The sequence below is a fragment of the Magnolia sinica genome, chromosome 13, assembly GCF_029962835.1.
Source record: "Magnolia sinica isolate HGM2019 chromosome 13, MsV1, whole genome shotgun sequence".
Taxonomy (NCBI): Eukaryota; Viridiplantae; Streptophyta; class Magnoliopsida; order Magnoliales; family Magnoliaceae; genus Magnolia; species Magnolia sinica.
The window spans coordinates 8,972,559-8,993,212 of NC_080585.1; the positions used below are offsets into that span (position 1 = coordinate 8,972,559).

Sequence of the window (20,654 nt, forward strand, 5' to 3'; positions counted from 1 at the left end):
GCTTTTTTGGTGACATAACTGATGACCTCATCACAGATAAGGAGCACCACACGTTAAAACAACGGTTTGGTATGCCCTGGCACAAAATTTGAGTATGGTTTACTCCTAAGGTGGGCCAAACATGTACGTTGATTACTGACCGTTGGCCGTCTTTACCTTGTGGACCGCATGATCAGCTGGAGCTTTGGGCCTAGTCAGGCGTGTGAGTCGTCCTTGCACGTGTGGGCCAAAGAAATTTTCAATGGTGAGGTTCAATCGTCATTGGATCCTTACTCTAGCTCGGGTGGTAGACTTTCAGGAGTTTCAACACAGGGGTTCGAGTATCCATAAGTGTTGAAATTCCACCAGCGCGGGTGTGTATAAAAGAAAATAAAAAATAAAAAATCGTCATTATCTCCTGCGGTGTGGCCCACTTGCGTCTTGTATCTTAACCATTTGTCGGTGGCTTACAAATTGACGACTTAGAAACGGAGCATCTTAATCACGTCCACCGGCCATGATTTCACAACTACGAGAGCGATTGATAAGTTAATCAATGTGGGCCTGCCTAATGACGGTCTGGATTACGTAACTTTCGTTACTGACGCAAATGATCTAGAATCTTGTGAGTTTTCAAAGTAAACGACTAGGTTCCCCACAAGAAATATGGATTCAAGATTTATATGAATGGACTAAGTCTCTATAAACCCAAAGTCATTGAAATTTAGTGATGGATCCAGACCGTCCATTGAATAGACTGCTTCTTGGATGAGCCATGGTTCAAAAGTTGCACTGATTACAAGTTCACAACTATCTGATCAGTAACTCATTTTTTGGATGGTTAAGATAAATTCAGACCAATAAACTTTCTATGGATCTAAATAATCAGATGATGAGCTGCAATATTTTTTTAAATTGGCCCATCTATGAGGTACACCATTAGTTTATTTTTATTTTTTTGTCAATGGATAAATAAATAAATAAATACATTACATTTCGCAACCAGCTCAGGCAGTTACAGTTGATAGCTGGTAGCTTACTACCTATTATTGAAATACACTACTCATATTTATTTACACGAAGCGGATTGCGTGGTGCGCCACATACCACTCACCTGCCTGATGTGGTGACGACACTATGTTCTGCTGAGCCAACATGACGTATAATGATATATCCACACCGTTCAACCATTTTAAGAGATTATTTCAAGATATGGGCCAAAAAATGAGGCAGGTCTGAAGCTCAAGTGAACCACACCACAAAAAGTAGTGGGGATTGAATGTCTACCATTGAAAACTTCTTGGGGGCTAAAGAAGTTTGGATCAGTTTTATCTTTGTTTATTCCCTTCATCCAGATCTGTGCGATCATATTAACAGTTGAATGACAAATAAACATTATGGTGGCCCGTCGGAAGGTTTTAACGGTGGGAATCATTGTCCCCGCTACTTTCTATGATATGGTTCACTTGAAATTTGGATCGGTCTTGTGTTCAGATTCATGACCTAACATGTCAAGACAAATGGATGGACAGTGAAGATATAACACATAAATCACAATGGTGCTTATAGAACTTAGCCACATCAACACACCAGGCAATCTTCTTCCCTTTTACACTAGAGAAAGTCTGACCATCGATATGGACTGTTCATCTCGTGGGCCCACCTTTGATAGCCCATCACTCAAATCACTTTAATAGATGAGTCCAACCATCCAGCTATTGGTTTGGGAGATGAATGATACATATTGATTAAACTAGAAAGGTCTAAGAATTGAAGTGGTCTTGATATTGGTGAGCCTAATCACTTGATTAGTGATTTGGGAAATGAACGATTCACATTTGAGTATGCTAGTGTGGTCTAATCATTGATGCGGATCATCTGTCATGTGGGGCCCACCTTTTGATTTCCGAATACCTTTTATATCACTTTGATCGATGATACTAACAATCCAAATTAGTGGTTCGATCAAACAGACCGTCCATATCAAGTTACATTAGTGAGAATTAATTTAATTAAATGATTCTAACCATTCGATTAATCGTTTTGTGAAATGGACGATCGATGTTAGTTATACTGAAGAGACCTAATAAGTATTCTAAATATTAATATAGACTATTCATTATGTGGAGCCTACCATATGAATGCCATCCCTCTCAAAATAATCCTGTTAGTGGTTTTAATGAAATGGATGATTTATATTGGAGTAAGTAGAAAAGTCCAAGCATTATGCAGACTGTCCATTACATGGAGCCACCTTTGTTGGCCATCCTTCTTAAACCACTTTGATCCAATGATCCTAACCATTAGATTAATAGCTTGGGAAATGAATAATCTATATTGATAATGATGATGATGGTAAAAGAGCTGAATTATCTAAGGATTGATATAATCCCAGCCTGAGGTTTTAGTTTGTCTTTCCACCATAAGAGTCCAGCGAAAAACTCTCACTTACATGGGTTCTGCCCAAAAAGCTCCCAGATTGGATATTTTAATTCATTGATTAGGTAAAAGCTACGGCAATGATCATGTTTAAAGCAAAAGAGCCAAATTATCAGACGGTTGACATGATTTTACGCAAGAGTTTTAAATTGTCTTTCCCGCATACAAGGCGAGTAAGGCTCATCGCATATAACGGGATCGTTGGAAGACGAAATTAAATAAGAGGGATTAGGTGCCGCCCTGACCTCACCAAAAATGGTGTGGCTTTTAATGTGGGGTCCACCTTGATGCATATATTGTGTATCTATGCCGTTTATCTGTTTTGTGAGATCATTTTAGCACATGAGTCCAAAAATGAAGCAGATCCATACATACGTGGACTATACCATAAAAAAGGTTGGTGATTGATTATTAAAAACTTGTATGTGGGCTATAAAACTTTTGAATCAATCTTTTATTTGTTTTTTCTCACATCCCTTATCAATTGGTTGGATGGAAAATAAACATTATGGAGGCATGAAACTGGGCCTAGTTTTTAATGGTGTGGCGTTCAATCACCGATATTTCTTGGATTACACTCCACCTGAGATTAGTTATGTATGTGCTATGTGCCGCGCGCACACACCACACACTCATGCCATAGTGGAATTTCACCACCTATGGGTACTCAAACCACCGGGTGTTGAAACTCCTAAGAGTCTACCACCAGAGCAGGACCAAGGACCTTGTATGTGCCTTAAATCCACGCTATCCAACTGTTTTGAAAGCTCATTTTAAGAAATGATCCAAAAAATAAAGTATATCCAAATCTTATGTTACCCTTCACAAGAAACAATAATGATTGAATACAAACGATTAAAATCATCATAGAGTCCACCAGAATCTTGATTTGCCATCCAATCTGTTAATAAGGCTAAAAAGATATGTATGAAGATACCGAACAAATATAAGCTTAATCCAAAACTTTTGTCGCCCATGGGAAGTTTTTAACAGTCAATTACGACTGTATTTAGATCTGCTTCATTTTTTGGATCATGCCCAAAAATGAGCCTTCAATACAAATGGTCGATGTAGGCACATACATCGCAGTGGGCCCACAGTTAGGAATCCCATCCACGTCGATGGATCCGGGGTCTCACCTAATCCGCTCCCTCCAATTATGAAAGATGAACTCGAATCAAATTAAAGGTTCTAGAATGGGTTGATCCGTCTTCCAAGTCATTTGAAAATGACATTAATTTTCCACCCCAAAAAATGCTAGTTCAACCCATTAAAGACTACAAGGTGACGGCCAATATTCTCAAAAGTAATTATACAATAACACCAGACCATCAATAAAGGGGGAAATATCAAATTTAAGGTTGTACATATCAGCTAAAAAATTATATCTGTATGCAGATTCCCTTTCCAGCACCACGTCTTATAAAAGGGGAAGAGCTGATTAGGAGGTGTTTGTGAGTGTGCATTTGTAGCCACAGCAATGAGCGAAGTAAAGCTGTTGGGGGCATGGGCCAGTCCATTTGTGATGAGGCCCAGGATCGCCCTCAATCTAAAATCTATCTCATATGAATTCCTGGAAGAGACATTCGGATCCAAGAGCCAGCTCCTCCTGCAATCCAACCCTGTTTACAAAAAGATCCCAGTCCTCATCCACAAGGACAGGCCCATCTCCGAATCCATGATCATCGTCCAATACATCGACGAAGCCTGGACCACCGGACCGACAATCCTCCCTACCGATCCTTACGATCGGGCCATCGCCCGCTTTTGGGCAACCTACATAGACGACAAGGTATTTTCTTGTTCCCTTGCATTTAGTACGTGTGTGTGCGCGCGCGCGCATACATGTGGCCATATGGCCTCTCTTGGTGGGGTAGGCAAGACGTACAATGGCCACATGGTGGGGTCTACTGTGGGACCTGTGAGATGTGGGGTAGCCCACGGATAGATGTCCCGGGTGGTTTGTTTGGGAGGGCCTAGATAAAGAGATATTTCCATACTTCTTCAATAGGTCTAGAGCTTTTACCGCGTTGGCCGATGCTCCCAGCATAAAGTGGTATTAGAGTGGGAGACTGTTGTTTGAGTCTCCTTACCAATATGGCTGGATGATGCAGGTGCATCTCCACACTAGGGTGGGGTAGCCCATGTGGTAGGGTCTTTGAGTCCTCTGTAAGACCTGTAAGATGTGGGGTAGCCTATGAGGAGTTCTTGGTTGCATTTGCCTGGGAGAGAGTGAATACAAAGATATTAGCCCAATTCAAAACTTATGTGACCCTATGAATGTTTCAACGGTGGAAGTTCAATCCTCACTGTTTCCTATCGCGTGGCCCATTGGAGTTTTGGATCTGCCTCATTTTTGGGCGGCAGCTGTGCAGCACAATCTACTATGATATTCATATAACTCTCTCTCTCTCTTTCTCTCTCTCTCTCTCCCTTGTTGTGATGTTTTTTAATTTGTTTTTTGGTTCTGTTTTGTTTTAGTGTTTCCCTGGGTTGTTTGTGATCGTTCGAGCGCAGGGAGAGGAAGACAAGGCAGCAGCGATTGAGCAGGTAATTGATGGGCTGCAGTTGTTGGAAGAGGCTTTTGAGAAGTGCAGCAAGGGGAAGGAATTCTTCGGTGGGGAACACATCGGTTACCTAGACATTGCGTTGGGTTGCTACTTGGGGTGGCTAAAGGCGACAGAAAGTATGACGTGCACCAAGTTTCTTGACAGTGAGAAGCTTCCTCACTTGACGGGATGGGCCGCGCGCTTCTGCTCAGATAGTTCCGTAAAGGAGGTGATGCCGGAGACGGAGAAGCTGGTGGAGTTTGTCAAGGTGTTTCAGGCCAAGTTCAAGGCTCCTCCTCCTTCCACTTGAACTAGGATTACCTAGAGAGAAGAATGTAAAATGCGTTGCTTTTGCATGATAAAATGTCATTATGTATAATAATAGTGTTAAAAAAGATTAGTCAGTCCTTTTGGGCTGTTTGGTCATTTTCTTTTTAACCTTTTTTTATGTGCATGTCGAGATAATCCTTATGTTTATTTATACAAGGCACTCTCAAGTCCAACTGGTTGGAATATACCTCAGGTCATGGATTTTATCAACTTGAAAAAATGTTCATAAACACGAGGCTCTAAGGAATTATCCAAGATAACATCCAGCATCGATGCATTTATTCTAGTTTACCATTGTAATGGATCCTGGAGGCTGGAGAGAAGACTAATTACCAAATTTCTTCTTTTTTCTTTTTTACACATTGGGGTGTCGTTGAGGGAAGGTAACAGTGGGAGGGTCATTGCCGACGGTTTTTAGCCGTCGGCGTTTCCCCCTTTTTTCCAAAACAACTGGTAATAGGGCATGTCCAAAGATAAATGTAACACAATAGAGCTGTGGGGACAGTGATGCCCACTGTTGAAACTTTCTTAGTGCCCAACATGATGTTTACTGGTCATCCAACCTGTTTATAAGGTGACACAGGCTTGTATGAAGGAAAACACAAATATCAAATTTATCCGAAACTTCTGCAGCCCTAAATAAGTTTTCAATGGTAGGCGTTCAATCCCTACTATTTTCTGTGGTGTGGTCCACTAGAGAGTGCCTCTTTATTATTTACAATAACCGATCACCTACCATACGTGTGCATGGGTATTTGGACTTGGATTAGGTAATGACCCCTCAAGTACCGTCATTGTTGTGGGCCCCACACTGTTTTATCCATTCCATCCATCCATTTTATCCATTCCATCCATCCATTTTACCAACTTATTTTATGGCATTAGCCAAAAAATAGTCAGATTCAAGTCCTAGGGGAACCACACCAAAGGAAACAGTGTTGATTGAGTGAGAAAGCTTTTTTCTCCATCCATACATGGGGGGGGGGGGGGGAGGGTGAAACCACAATGATTAAAAAACCCACCATTAAAAATATTTTGGGACCACAAAAGCTTTGGATCAAGCTAATATTCATGTTCCTGTCACCCACCCGTCTATATGACATTATCAATAACTTGGATGGCAAACAAACATTACAATGGGCCCTTGAAAGGTTTCACATATGGGTGTCATTATCCTAACTATTTCTTGTGGTGAAGTTCACTTGAGCTTTGGATCAGGCATAAGCTAGCAAAATGGAGAATACAATGGGCCCATAGAGTAGGGTCACCAACCATTCGGCTTCCGTTAACCCATCTTATACCACACCCATTCGGCTTCCCTTATGCATATACAATGTATGTACAAATATACTCGTGCACGTATATAATTTCAGAAATTAGACACTGGGAAGCTATTTGATTACCCTATAGTGTGTGACGGTTCATGCCTCCATGTGCTCATAAATTGCACTTATGGAATCTAGTTGAGCAGTCTAAATCGCAGACCTAAGGTAGATAGGTTTCAACCACAAAAATCAGATGAATTAAATGAATGTAGCCTCCTCTAACATGTGTGAGAGATCTCAACAGAGGACCCACATGTCAAAAGATCTGTGAGATAATGTGAACATGCTAAGGACCAATGGTGGTCCACTGATTGTACAGATCAAACTACCATGAATCCTATTTTCTATTCAGGGCAGAATTTTATGCTTGTACCATGTATAACAGTTACACACACACACACACACACACACACACACACACACACACATAACAGTTACACACACACATATGGTACTATGAGATCGACCTCAGCTGTGTGGGCCCCGCTGTGATGTGGGTCGAGCATCTACCCCATCAGTTAGATGCATCATTTTATCATGGGCCACATGCTTAAAAATTCAAGTCAATCCATGACTTGGGTGGGCCACACCACATAGAACGGTTGACAGGGGTTATCCTCCCATTAAAACATTCTTAATCATTTATTGGGTCCATTGAGATGTGGTTCATAAATCCAGCCCATCCATTGTGTGTGTCCCACTTGGATGAGGGGTCAGACCAAGTTTCAGCAGCATCTAAAACTCAGGTGGCCTCACTAAGTGATTTTATATATTTTAGGCATGTCTTCACATGGTTTTAGAGGATATGAACCACCTGAGTTTTGTATAGGGCTAATTTTTGAGATATCCCATAACCTAAAGAGGACCCATCAAATGAACGGTGTTGGTGTTCATGTTCGACCTACATCACAGTGGGGCCACACACCTCGACCTCATGGGAGGGAAGTTCCCATGAGGTGACCTCGTAGTACCATTACATGGAAATGGTACTGTAGGGTTGATCTCATGAGAACTTCCCATGCGGTCAAGCTATGTCGGCCCACTATGATTTGTCAAAAATCAACATCATCCATTTGATGGGTCTCCTTTAGGTTATGGGATATCACAAAAATCAGCTATACACAGAATTCAAGTGGGCCATACCATCTTAAATCATGTGAAGACATGCCTAAAACATGTAAAAGTACTTGGTAGTGCCCACCTAAGTTTTAGATGCGACTGATACTTGGTCTGATCCCTCATCCAAGTGGGATACACATAATGGATGGGCTGGATTTGTGAACCACATCTTGGTGGGCCCGATAAATGATTATAACTGTTTTAATGGGAGAATAATCCCTATCAACTATTGTATTTGGTGTGGCCCATCCAAGTCATAGATTGATCTGATTTTTAAGCCCACGACCTACCATGGAGTGGTGCATCTGACTGATGGAATAGATTTTCAACACACATCATGGTGAGGCCCACACAACTCAACTTCACAGGAAGTTCCCATGAGGTCTACCTCATAGTACCATTTCCCTTGTGTGTGTATATACTTTGTATGGGTTTTGGTTCCCAAGGACCCAACCCAGGTTGAGTTTTCAAGGACTCAACTCAAGCCCAACCCAACTTCAGTCAGGTTGATGATTTTCAATCCAACATCAACCCGAAGTTCAGATTGGGCCAAACGTAAAGAAATTCTGTTACTTGTGCAGCACATTCCTGGTAAAGATAAGTGAATCACAAGTGTTAGTATGTGGAACTTTCATGTACCTATCACATGCACAAAAAATGAGGCAGATCCCAATTTCAAGTGGGCCACACTATAAGAAATAGTGGGAATTGAATGCCTACTGTTGGTTACTTTTTGGGGCCAAGGCTTGATATTTAGGTGGATGTAACACTTAAATTATGGTGGGGCTGAAGATGTTCCACATGTTTGGGAGAGAAAATCGATGCATTTTGAGAGCTCGTGTTAAAGTTGATGATGTTGACCGATGAAAACCAATGACATGCACTCTTAGCAAAGTAGCTTGTTAACTTTAATTAGAGGGCAATTTTATTATTTTAAAAATAGAGATTTTAAACCTTATAAAATACTAACGTCATTAGACCTCAAACCTTGGGATGACTAACCATGCAAAGCATAAGCTTATTAATTTAAATAGTTTAAAATTAAATAATTATAGGTCAATAGCCCTAAAGACAGGCTGTTATTATTATATAAAAAAACCTCTTTTTAATTCAACATTTCATCCTTGCAGTTTCTTGCCTTGAAAACTTTGCAGAAAATTTTCAAATTTTGATTATTTTTCACGAATAGAAAACCTGGCTAAAATGGAAATATTATTGTAAATTATTAGCTAAATTTAAATGTTAAATAATTAATCTTTTTATTATTTTTTTGAGTTAATAATGTGGTGTGGTCCACCTGATATTTGAATGAAACTAGCATTGATTGCAGAGTTGAAGTTGACGGTACAGAGAGCTGCCCTCAATTATCGAATGCTAGAAATTGAAATTTGTAGCTTTCTTGCGCTCCGGGGAAAGAGCAGCTTCCACCAGAATGGCCCACGTCAGCGTACTAAGTTTTTTGAAGGGTTGAATTACTTTTCATAAGTTCAATATTTTTGAATATTATTAGATAATCTAGTTATGATGGCTCATCTGCATTCACTCAAGCATTGCACTCCTAGCACATAAACATCAAATCAGGCCATCCCAATATATGGGACCCACCTTAGATTAGTCATAAACACAAAATAACATTATGTGCCGTGTGGCACGTGTGACACGCGTTTGCTCTTAGCACATGTTACTCGTCCGGCGAAGGTGATAATCTGCTGCGGTACCTGACCTAGAGCGGATTCGTGGATGCGGGGAAACACGAATCCAGTGAGGCCGTGACCATGGGCTCACCTTGATGTATGTGGTGCAAATCTTCACCGATCGATCCATTTTTAGGGCCCACTGTGATGTTTATTTGCCATCCAATTTATTCATAAAGTTACAAAAGTCTGGATGAAAAGAAAACATAAATATAGGCTCCATCCATGACTTCTGTGGCCACCAAGAAGTTTTTGACGGTTAAAGTCTAATCCTAATCATGTATTCCATATGTCTTAGATATACTTCAATTTAAGCTTCTATAGTAATATTATAAGAAACAATGGATGGACAGTGTGGATAAGACTAATACATCACGTTGGCCACTCAAAGCTCCTGCCCATTCCCAGCTGCTTACAGGCAGGGATATGAAGCAATCCGCGTCCTGCCAAGTCAATTTTCTGTAGAGCGGATTTCGAGCTAATAAAAAATTAAGTGTCTCCAATACTCAAGTAGGCCACACGAGAGGAAACAGAGGGAATTCAATGAGCGCGGTTAAAACTTTCTTATGGTAATAAAAGTTTTGTATTGGATTATGTTTGTAGTGTTTTAACTTCATCCCTAAGCAATGACCTTATAAACAGTTTAGTTAGCATATAAACTTCGAGTTGGAGTCCACAAAGATTTCAAGAGTAGAAATTTCTTTACACAATTTTACCTCTAGGGTGACCCACTTGGTTTTGTATGATGGACGGAATGAATTTCTCACGTACCACATCGTTGCGCGGGAACCTTATGCGAAGGGCTCCACCTAAGCACCGTTGCGTGGGAACTTTTTGCGAAGGCTTTGGCACGAAATCCGCGTCCGGTTTTTCTTCGGTCGCACGTAATCCGCTCTCCACCAAACCGGCGCTTTTCCATGACATAACTGATGACCTCATCACGAATAAGATATTCCATGAGTTTCACACCTGTCAATGTCATCGAAAAACAACTACGGTTGGTTGTAATGTGCCATCAACGTGGCACATGCAGGTAGGGCAAGCCAAAAGCCTTCCCAGTGAGAAACAGGATCAGGTTAGATGGATGCGGATTGCCCGGAGAAATTTACGACTGTAGACCCCACCTTTTATCCATTGCATATTCTTGGAGCGATACAAACTTAGCATCCGAACTTGGACCTCCTCGTACGGACACCGAATTCGGATGGGCTGGCGTGCAGAGACGAGCGCCGACGGACGTCCCTGCGCTGGGAACTCAAGTGGGGCCCACTGTGATGTTTGTGAGAAATCTTCTTCATCTAATTTCATGCATAGGGTCACACAAATACCGGGATGAAGAGGAAAAATAAATTTCATAATGATCCAAAACTTCTATAACCCCTAAAAGGGTTTCAATGGTAGATGTTCAATTCTCCACTGCCTTTTACAGTGTGGTCCACTTGATAGTTAGATCTGTCTTTTTTTCATCTTAAGCCTTAATATGAGCTCGCCAAATACATGAACGGTTTAGATATAACACAGACCTTATGATGGGACCCACAAAAGTAACACAGTAAAAAAAAAGAAAAAAAAATCACAGACTGCCATGGCACTACCATCGGAAAGAAAAAAAAAATATCACAGACTGCGCCGCCGGTATGGCGGCAATGCCGCGGCAGTCTGACAGATTTTTTTTTCAAGTGGAACTTTTTCCCTTTTACATTACATTATATATATATATATTTCTATCTTTTAATTCAATTCATCTGTACATTGATACAATGAGTCCTATACATTTGAAGGTCTGATGGCATTTGGGAAATCCATTACCGAAATATTGTTGAAATATTGTTTTCTAATGACACCTTGTGTATTCAGGAACTCTAGACTCTCTAATGGTGAGTATTGTGTATTTTAGATAGCTCCTCTCATTGAAGAACCAAATTACTTACAAAAATTATTGATGCTTAGTGTGGACACAATGCACAACAAAATGCTGTTAAGATACTTGAGGAGGTTGGGAGGTACGGATAAATATCAACCACATTTTGATACTTGTTTTTTTTTGATATATCATATATTGAGCCATTTCAATCAAAATGTCAAGATTCTCAAGGATAGAGGAATATATATTCTGGTATATGTCTTATTCTTTAATCGTTAGAGCTTAAGAATTGTTCTTCCTAGAAATAGTTCGAGTTAACACATGAGCTGTGTTTGGATGCAAAATGGAAATAGATTGAATTGCAAGCATTAGTTTAATTAAGAAGAAATGGTGAAACTAATAATATTTTCCTTATGTTCATAATAAAGTAGTCCTCCAATTTTCAGTCTGCCCCGCTCAATTTCTAGTTTGCCCCGCTCAATTTTCAGTTTGCCCCGCTCAATTTCTAGGTTGCCCCGCTCAATTTCCAGTTTGCCTTGCTCGATTTCTAGTTTGCCCTGCTTAATTTTTGGTTTGCCTCACTCATTTTTAGTTTGCACCGCAAAATTTTCAGTTTGCCCCGCTCAATTTTTAGTTTGCCCCGCTCAATTTCTGGTTTGCCCCGCTAAATTTTTGGTTTGTCCCGCTCAATTTCTAGTTTGTCCCGCTCAATTTCTAGTTTGCCCCGCTCAATTTTCAGTTTGCCCCGCTCAATTTCTAGTTTGCCCAGCTCAATTTTCAGTTTGCCCTGCTCAATTTCTAGTTTGCCCCGCTTATTTTTCGATTTGCCCCGCTCAATTTTTGATTTGCCTCGCTCAATTTTCGATTTGCCCCGCTCAATTTCTAATTTGCCCCGCTCAATTTTTAGTTTGACCCGCTCAATTTCTAGTTTGCCCCGCTCAATTTCCAGTTTGACCGCGAACTGATTGAAATTGACCGCGAAGAGAATGAAATGGATTTTCGACTATCGACCCGATGGAATCTTGGAAAATAATTACATTTGTTGGCTAAATTAACTTCTCCTACCCCAAAATCATATGTAGTACGTTAAGTAACTCATTTTAATTTAGGAGATATGCTTATTAAATAAATAGACAAATAAATGAATTAAAAGATAGAAAAATATTTTTATATACTTATATATACATATTTACATAATTATGTATTAGAGAAAAATGTAAGGAGGAAAAAGTCCTCCTTATATAAAAATAAAAAATCTGCTAGACTGCGGCAGTTTGTGTTTTTTTTTTTTGCTGTGTTGCTTTTGTGGGTCCCATCATGAGGTCTGTGTTATATCCAAACCGTCCATCTATTTGGCGAGCTCATATTAAGGCTTGAGATGAAAAATAAGACAGATCTAATTATCAAGTGGACCACACTGTAAAAGGCAGTGGGGGAATTGAACGTCTACCATTGAAACCCTTTTAGGGGTTACAGAAGTTTTGGATCATTATGAAATTTGTTTTTCCTCTTCATCCAGGTCTTTGTGACCCTATGAATGAACTTAGACGGGGAGGATTTCTCACAAACATCACAATGGGCCCTACCTGAGTTCCCATCGCAGGACTGTCCATCCGCGCTCAAAGGAAACAGATTGGCTACTCCCCCTGCCACCGGCCAATGGCTGGTGGTTGGTGGTCTGTGAGCCCCACCATGATGTATGTGTTTCATCCATTCCATTCATCCATTTTTACAGTTCATTTTAGGGCTTTTTCCAAAAAAATGAGAGGGATATAAATCTCAAGTGGACCACACCATAGGAAAATAATATTGATTGGATATTGACAATTAAAATTCTCCTAAGGCCCAATGAACTGTTTATTTGACATCTAATATGTTGATTAGGTCATACAGGCCCATATGAAGGGAAAAACCAAAAATAAGCTTCATCCAAAACTTTTATGGCCCCCTAAAGGTTTCTAATGGTTGACGCTCATTCAATACTGTTTCCTGTAATGTGGAACACTTGAGATTTGGATATACCTCATTTTTGGTCTCATACCATAAAATGATCTGGAAAAATATATGGACGGCATGGATGAAAAGCATACATCATGGTGGGGCCCACAGACCACCGACCATCCGCCATTGGCTGGTGGCAAGGGAGTAGCCAATCCGTTTCCGTGAAAAGGAGGGGTATTTTTGTCCTAGAATTCGGTGTCCATACGAGGAGGTCTAAGTTCGGATGTTAAGTTTGTATTGCTTCAAGAATATCCAATGGATAAAAGGTGGGGTCCACAATCATAAATTTATCATTGGCTGGTGTAGATCGCACTGGCTATATAGCTGATGTATTGACGTTGGAAAGTTCAATGGGTCTGATCATGAGGTATGTGTTATATTCAAACCGTTCATCCATTTGGCGAGCTCTTATTAAGGCTTGAGGAGAAACATAAGACAGATCTAACCATCAATTGGGCCACACTGCAAAAAGCAATGGGGGACAGAATGTCTACCATTGAAACCCTTTTTGGGGTCACAGAAGTTTTGAATCAATACGAAATTTGTTTTTTCTCTTCATTCATGTCTTCGTGACCTTATGAACAGATTGGATGGAAAATAGATGTTATGGTGAGCCTCGAATTGTTTAGTGGTGAAAATCATTATCTTCGCTACTATTATTGGCGTGGTCCAGATGATCTTTGGATATGATTCATTTTTTGAATAATGATCTAAAATGATCTCTAAAAATAGATGAACGGTGTAGATATAATAAATACATCACTGTGGGGCCCATGTAACTTTGATCTCCTTTGAACTGTTCATATAACTCGGAGCTCGAGGAGTGTCAGTGCTCGTCTTCCCACGACACGTACCTATAGCAGCTATATAACTGGTGTGTAGTACGCCAGCCAATACGCGATTAGATTTGTGCATCTTTCTTTCCTTTCTCCCATGCTTTCTGTTGGTCAACAACTAACCAACCAGCTAGTTCTTCACTACTCGTACAGGAAGGAGTCTCTTTCTGTCCGGAGGGATTCATTTTTTCTCAATCAATAATGCTTCCACTCTTTGATGAAAACAGTCTTAATCGTAATCCATCGTCCACGTTCGATGATCTAATCATCTCATGCTACTCGTACCCCACTTAGAATGGTTACTGGACAAGGGCGAGGTCAGTTACACCTCGCGTAGAACGGATCATGTCATAATCCGCCTTCAGATGTCGTTTCGATGCATTCTAAGTGCATGCTAGCCGTAGCTACGTTGAGTTCCAGGTTAGATGCGGCTTGGGCGGGGTCCTTATGGTGGGCCCACCTTGATGCATGTATTTTATATCAACACTGTCTGTCCATTTTGCGAGCATTTTAGAAAATCACATATCTAACTAGACTACTATACTATAGAAAGCCACGGTGATTGACCATTAATAACTTATAAAAAGCCTTAAAAGTTTTGGATCAAGCTTATATTTGTTTTTTTTCTTTCATGCATTCAAGTTTATGAAGTTTTTAACGGTGGGATGTTCAATCATTTCTGTTTTCTACGATATATATCTCTACCGAGTTGGATTAATTCATTATAGATATACAATATATACATCAAGGTGGGCCCCACAGTAAGGGCCACACCTAATCCACTACCATGAGAAACACCAACGCGAGTATCAAGTGGATAATGGGGCACAGGTACTGGGGATTTTGGGCCACTCATCTGGTAGTGCCACCGTTTACATGCCCTAGAACAAAATTTGAGTTGGGTTTCCTCCTGTTGTGGGTCAAACATGTATGTTGGGTACTGACCGTTGGCCGTCTGTATTGTATGGACCGCATGACCAGCCGCAGCTTTGGGCCATGTCTGCCCTGATGAATGAACGTCCCAGGTCATGTGGACGTGTGACACAATGGATAACCTCTTTAATCGCTTCCGTGAATTGCCCGAAAGTTTCAACGGTGACATTCAATTGTCATTATCTCCTACGGTGTGGCCCACTTGGGTCTTGGATCTTAACCATTTGTCGGTGGCTTACACATCGACAACTTAGAAACAGAGCAACTTGATCACGTGGTGCACAACGAGTTCACACTTTCACACTATGAAAGCGATTGATAAGCTTAATCAATGTGGGCCTGCCAAATGACGGTCTGGATTACGTCAATTTCGTCACTCACTCCAATGATGAGGCTCCCCACAAGAAATGAGACCTAAAATTTATATGAACCGAATAAGACTCTTTAAACCCAAAGTCACTGAAATTTAGTAATGGACGTGGCCCGTACAGTGAATAGACCACCTCTTGGATGAGCCATCGTCCAGAAGTTTCACTGATTACAAGTGCACAACTATCTGATCAATCATCCATTTTTGGACGGTTAAGACAAATTCAGAGCAGTAAATGATTTATGGATTTAAATAACTAGATGATGAGCTGCAAACTATTAGTATATTGTTATTTTTATTTCTATGGTCAATGTCAATGGATGCAAAAAAATACATTACATTTCGAAACCAGCTCAGGCAATAATAATTGGTAGTTGACAATGTAGTCCCTCTTATTGAAATGTACTATTCATATTTTTTTACACTAGAGAGAGTCTGACCATCAATATAGACCCGTCATCTTGTGGGCCCACCTTCGATGGCTCATCTCTCTCAAATCACTATGATTAGATGGGACAAACCATCCGGCTAGTAGTTTAAGAGATGAATGAAAACATTGATTACACTAAAAAGGCCTAGGAATTGAAGTGGTCGGTTCATCATGTAAGGCCTACTTTTGATTGATTATTCTTATCAAATCACCTGATACCGATGAAACTAACTACTTGATTACAAATTTGGGAAATGGACTATCCATATTTGAGTATGAAGTGCTCTAATTATTAATGAGGATCATATGTCATTATTTACACCTATTTATCCTAGTTTATTTCACTAGTTTATTTGAATACTTTATCAATTGTAATGTGCCACGTATTCAAATATTAATAAAAGAATAAGTATTTATTCATTACTTACTTATTTCTCTAGTTTATTTGGATATTTTATTGATTGTAATGGGTAACATATTCTAATATTAATAAAATCGGTATTATTAAGCCTTTTTATTTATTTACCTGTTCATATTTTTTCATTTGAGAAGTATAAGTTTCAATTACCAATGAAAAAAAAAGTCTTGAAGCAAGTAAGAGAAATAGAATCAGTCAAAAAGGGTTAACCTCTATCCATTAACAAATTGCCTGATTATTAATCACAATTGGCAGTTGAGAGAATAGTTGAATCTTGCATCTAGTTTTTAATTAGTCAACTCAACGCAGGGGCATAAGTGTTCAATCAAACATTGAGTCGAGCAAACCTCTGGCATATTGTACCTCATAACTGCACACAAAATCCATATACAGGCCCTTAATCACACTTGTGGTCTTATTTGATTGAAATGAGCCAACAATCACATGGAGCCCATCTTTTCATTTCCTCGTACCTTTTAAATCACTTTTGATGGGTTGATAGCAATTATCCGAATTTGTAGTTTGATTAAATGAACAATCCATATTAAGTTACACTACGGAGATCTACTTTAATTAGATATTTCTAGCAATCCATTTAGTGGTTTAATAAAATGGACTATCCATATTAAATACATTGGAGAGGTCTAAACATTGATATAGACTGCCCATCATGTGGAGCCCACATTATGAATGCCCATCCCTCTCAAATCACTTTCTTAAGATGATGTCAACCATCTTATTAGTGGTTTAATAAAACGGGTAATTCATATTGAATATAGTAAAGAAGTTTACACATTATATGGGTTATTCATTATGTGAGGTTACCTTTATTATCCATCCTTCTTATGCTAGTTTGATTGAATAATCTTAGCCATTGGATTAACTACTTGAGAAATGGACAATTTATATTAAGTATGCCAGAGAGGTATAAGTATGTTACATAATCATACCGGGAGTTTTAAGCTCGTCTTTCCACCACACAAGGCAACCGAAAAACTCTTCTTCCGAAGAATTTTGCTAATAAACTCTCTTATTAAGCTAAATAATCAAACAGTTGACATAATTTCCAGCGAGAGATTTTAATATGTATTTCGACGAATACAAGACAAGCAAGGCTCATTTCCACCGTACAAGGCAAGTGAGGCTCGTCGTATATACAGGAATCATTGGAAGACAAAATTCCACGAAAGGGATTAGGTGCAGCCCCGGCCTCACCCAAGACGGTGTGGCCCACCTTAGATGTATGTACGGTGTATCATGCCGTCCATCTATTATTTTAGGGCATGAGTTCAAAAATTAAGTAGATCTAAGGTGGACCATACCATAGAAAAGGTAGTAATTGACTACTAAAAGTTTTGTGTCAAGCTAATATTTAGATGCGCGGCCTTATCAACTGGTTGGATCGTAAATAAATATCACTGAAACGTTACAGTAGGCTTAGGAAGGTTCTAATGGTGGGGCATTGAATCATCATTGTTTCATCCACTAAAGCCTACGTAAGGATCTGGATCTTAAAGAATGAGCTCATGCCCTGTGGCAAAACGGATGAACGACATGGATGCTCAATACACACAATCCGCACTGTAGTAGTTGAGGCCGTGGCCGCATCTAATCCACTCCCAAATTTAATTGCCATTTGTCGAGGTGTATCGGAGCCAACCTCGTAATATAAAAATAAATAAATAATAATAATAAAAAAGCCTCCGAATATGAGCGGTAAACTCGAATCAGAAGGATCTAGAATGGGTTGACTCCGTCTTCCAAGTCATTTGAAAATGACATTTTCCACCCCCAAAAACTGCTAGTTCAACCCACTACAAACGTGACGGCCAATATTCACAAAAGCAATAATTATAAAATAGCACCAGACTCATATTAATATTATCAATCAAGGGCGGGAAACATCAAATTTAGGGGTGTACATATCACCTTAAAAAATATCTCTATACGCCGATCCCTCTTTCCTCCGCCACATCTTATAAAAGGGGAAGAGCCAATGAGGAGTCGTTTGTAAGTGTGCATTTGTAATTGTAGCCATAGCAATGAGCGAAGTAAAGCTGTTGGGAGCATGGCCCAGCCCATATGTAATGAGGCCCAGGATCGCCCTCAATCTCAAATCCATCTCATATGAATTCCTTGAAGAGACATTTGGATCCAAGAGCCAGCTCCTCCTCCAATCCAACCCTGTCTACAAAAAGATCCCAGTCCTCATCCACAATGATAAGCCCGTCTGTGAATCGTTGATCATCGTCCAATACATCGACGAAGCCTGGACCACCGGACCGACAATCCTCCCCGTCGATCCTTACGATCGGGCCATCGCCCGCTTTTGGGCAACCTACATCGACGACAAGGTATCTTCTTGTTCCATTGCATTATGATGTTAGTACGTGTGTATGCACACATGTGACCATATGCCCTTCTTGGGACGCGGATTTCCTTTGACGGAAAGCTATGTGGGGCCCACCGTTATGTCGGTGAGAAATCCACCCTGTCACGGATTGGCTACTCCCCCTGCCACCAGCCTGGTGGTCGGTGCTCTGTGGGCCCCACCATAATGTATATGTTTCATCCATCCCCTTCATCCAATTTTACAGATCATTTTAGGTCTTTATCCCAAAAATAATAGGGATATAAATCTAAGGTGGACCACACCACAGGAAAACAATAGTGATTGGATATTCACTATTAAAATCTTCCTAAGGTCCACTGTACAGTTTATTTGACATCCAATCTGTTGATTAGATCATAAAGTCCCAGATGAAGGGAAAAAAAAAAAGATCAGATTGATCCAAAACTTTTATGGCCCCCAAAAGGTTTTTAATGGTTGACGCTCATTCAACACTGTTTCCCGTAATGTGGTCCACTTGAGATTGGGATATATCTCATTTTTAGTCTCATACTATAAAGTGATCTGGAAAAATAGATGGACGGCATGGATGAAACACATAAATCATAGTGGGGCCCACACAGTGGCAGGGAGAGTAGCCAATCCGTTTCCCGGTCTGATAGGAAACAGTAGGAAGCAGTGGGTAGGGAAATGCCTACCTTTGAAACCTCTTTGGGTCGACCGTGATTTTTATATGACATCCATACCGTTCATAGGGTCATTCCTAGTGGGATGAACTGAAAACAGAAAAATATTAGCCTAATCCAAAACTACAGTGGCCCTATGAATATTTCAACGGTTGACGTTCAATCCTCACTGTTTAGTGTCGTACGGCCCACTTGAATTTTGGATCTGCCTCAATTTTGATCGGCGTCGCAGCATAATGTAATAGGATGTTTATATAACTCTCTTTCTCTTATTGTGATGTTTTTTTCATTTGTTTTTCGGTTTTCTATTTTTAGTGGTTCCCTTCTTTGTCTGGGATTGCTCGAGCGCAAGGAGAGGAAGCAAAAGTAGCAGCGATCGAGCAGGTAATTGATGGTCTGCAGCTGTTGGAGGAGGCTTTTGAGAAAAGCAGCAAGGGGAAGGGATTCTTCGGTGGGGAACACATCGGTTACCTAGACATTGCGTTGGGTTGCTACTTGGGGTGGCTCAAGGCGACCGAAATTATGACGGGCAAGAAATTTCTGGACAGCGAGAAGATCCCGCATTTGACGGGGTGGGCCGCGCGGTTCTGCTCGGACAGTTCCGTAAAGGAGGTGATGCCGGAGACGGAAAAGCTGGTGGAGTTTGCCAAAGTGCTTCAGGCCAAGTTCAAGGCTGCTCCTCCTTCCAAATGAAAGAAGAATGTAGAATGCGTTGCTTTCGCTTGATAGAATGCCATTATCTATAATAACAGTAGTGTTAAAAATGATTAGTCAGTCCTTTTGGGCTGTTTGGTCATTTTACTTTCACCTTTTCTCTTCTGCCATGTCTAGAGAATCCTTATGATTTTATTTTTTTTGGGGATTTTTCCATATGGCCGCTTGCCTTTTTGGCTATGGATCGAAAACATCCGCCCTTGAAAATATTTCTTAAAACCCGCCCAAAGTTTCAACGGTTATACACTACACTGCCTGCTGTTAGTTATATGTATGGATCAGCTTCTGGAGTTTTTGTATTGACAAAACTGCCGTCGATTTACCGCTGACCATACGTCGAGCGCACTTTCATGTTTGTGTGAAATCCACTCCGTTCATCTGTCTTTCCAGTTCATTTAAGATTACGATCCCAAAAATGAGTAGATTTATAACTCAAACTAGTTGCCACGATGGCCCATGATATTTCAACGGCAGGCATTCTTTCTCACTTTTTCCTGTCGTGTGGCCCGCTTAAGCTTCAAAACGGACTCATTTTTCGTCCAGACTCTAAAATGAGTTGTTTTAACAGGTGAACATAGTAGATTTGCCACAAACAATCTGTGGCACGAGTAATGGTT

At 40.3% G+C, this 20,654-nt stretch overlaps 2 protein-coding genes across 2 annotated transcripts; both read left to right on the forward strand.

The window, feature by feature from the left end:
- The first annotated feature begins 3,855 nt into the window (after positions 1 to 3,855).
- Positions 3,856 to 5,482, forward strand: LOC131222706 (glutathione S-transferase U17-like). Its single transcript, XM_058217868.1, has 2 exons — positions 3,856 to 4,210; positions 4,900 to 5,482. Exons 1-2 carry the CDS (start codon positions 3,899 to 3,901, stop codon positions 5,275 to 5,277), a joined length of 690 nt encoding a protein of 229 aa, XP_058073851.1. The 5' UTR covers positions 3,856 to 3,898; the 3' UTR covers positions 5,278 to 5,482.
- Positions 5,483 to 18,282: 12,800 nt separating this feature from the next.
- Positions 18,283 to 20,119, forward strand: LOC131222705 (glutathione S-transferase U17-like). The gene is made up of 2 exons (XM_058217867.1): positions 18,283 to 18,641; positions 19,639 to 20,119. Exons 1-2 carry the CDS (start codon positions 18,330 to 18,332, stop codon positions 20,014 to 20,016), a joined length of 690 nt encoding a protein of 229 aa, XP_058073850.1. The 5' UTR covers positions 18,283 to 18,329; the 3' UTR covers positions 20,017 to 20,119.
- Positions 20,120 to 20,654: the final 535 nt, after the last annotated feature.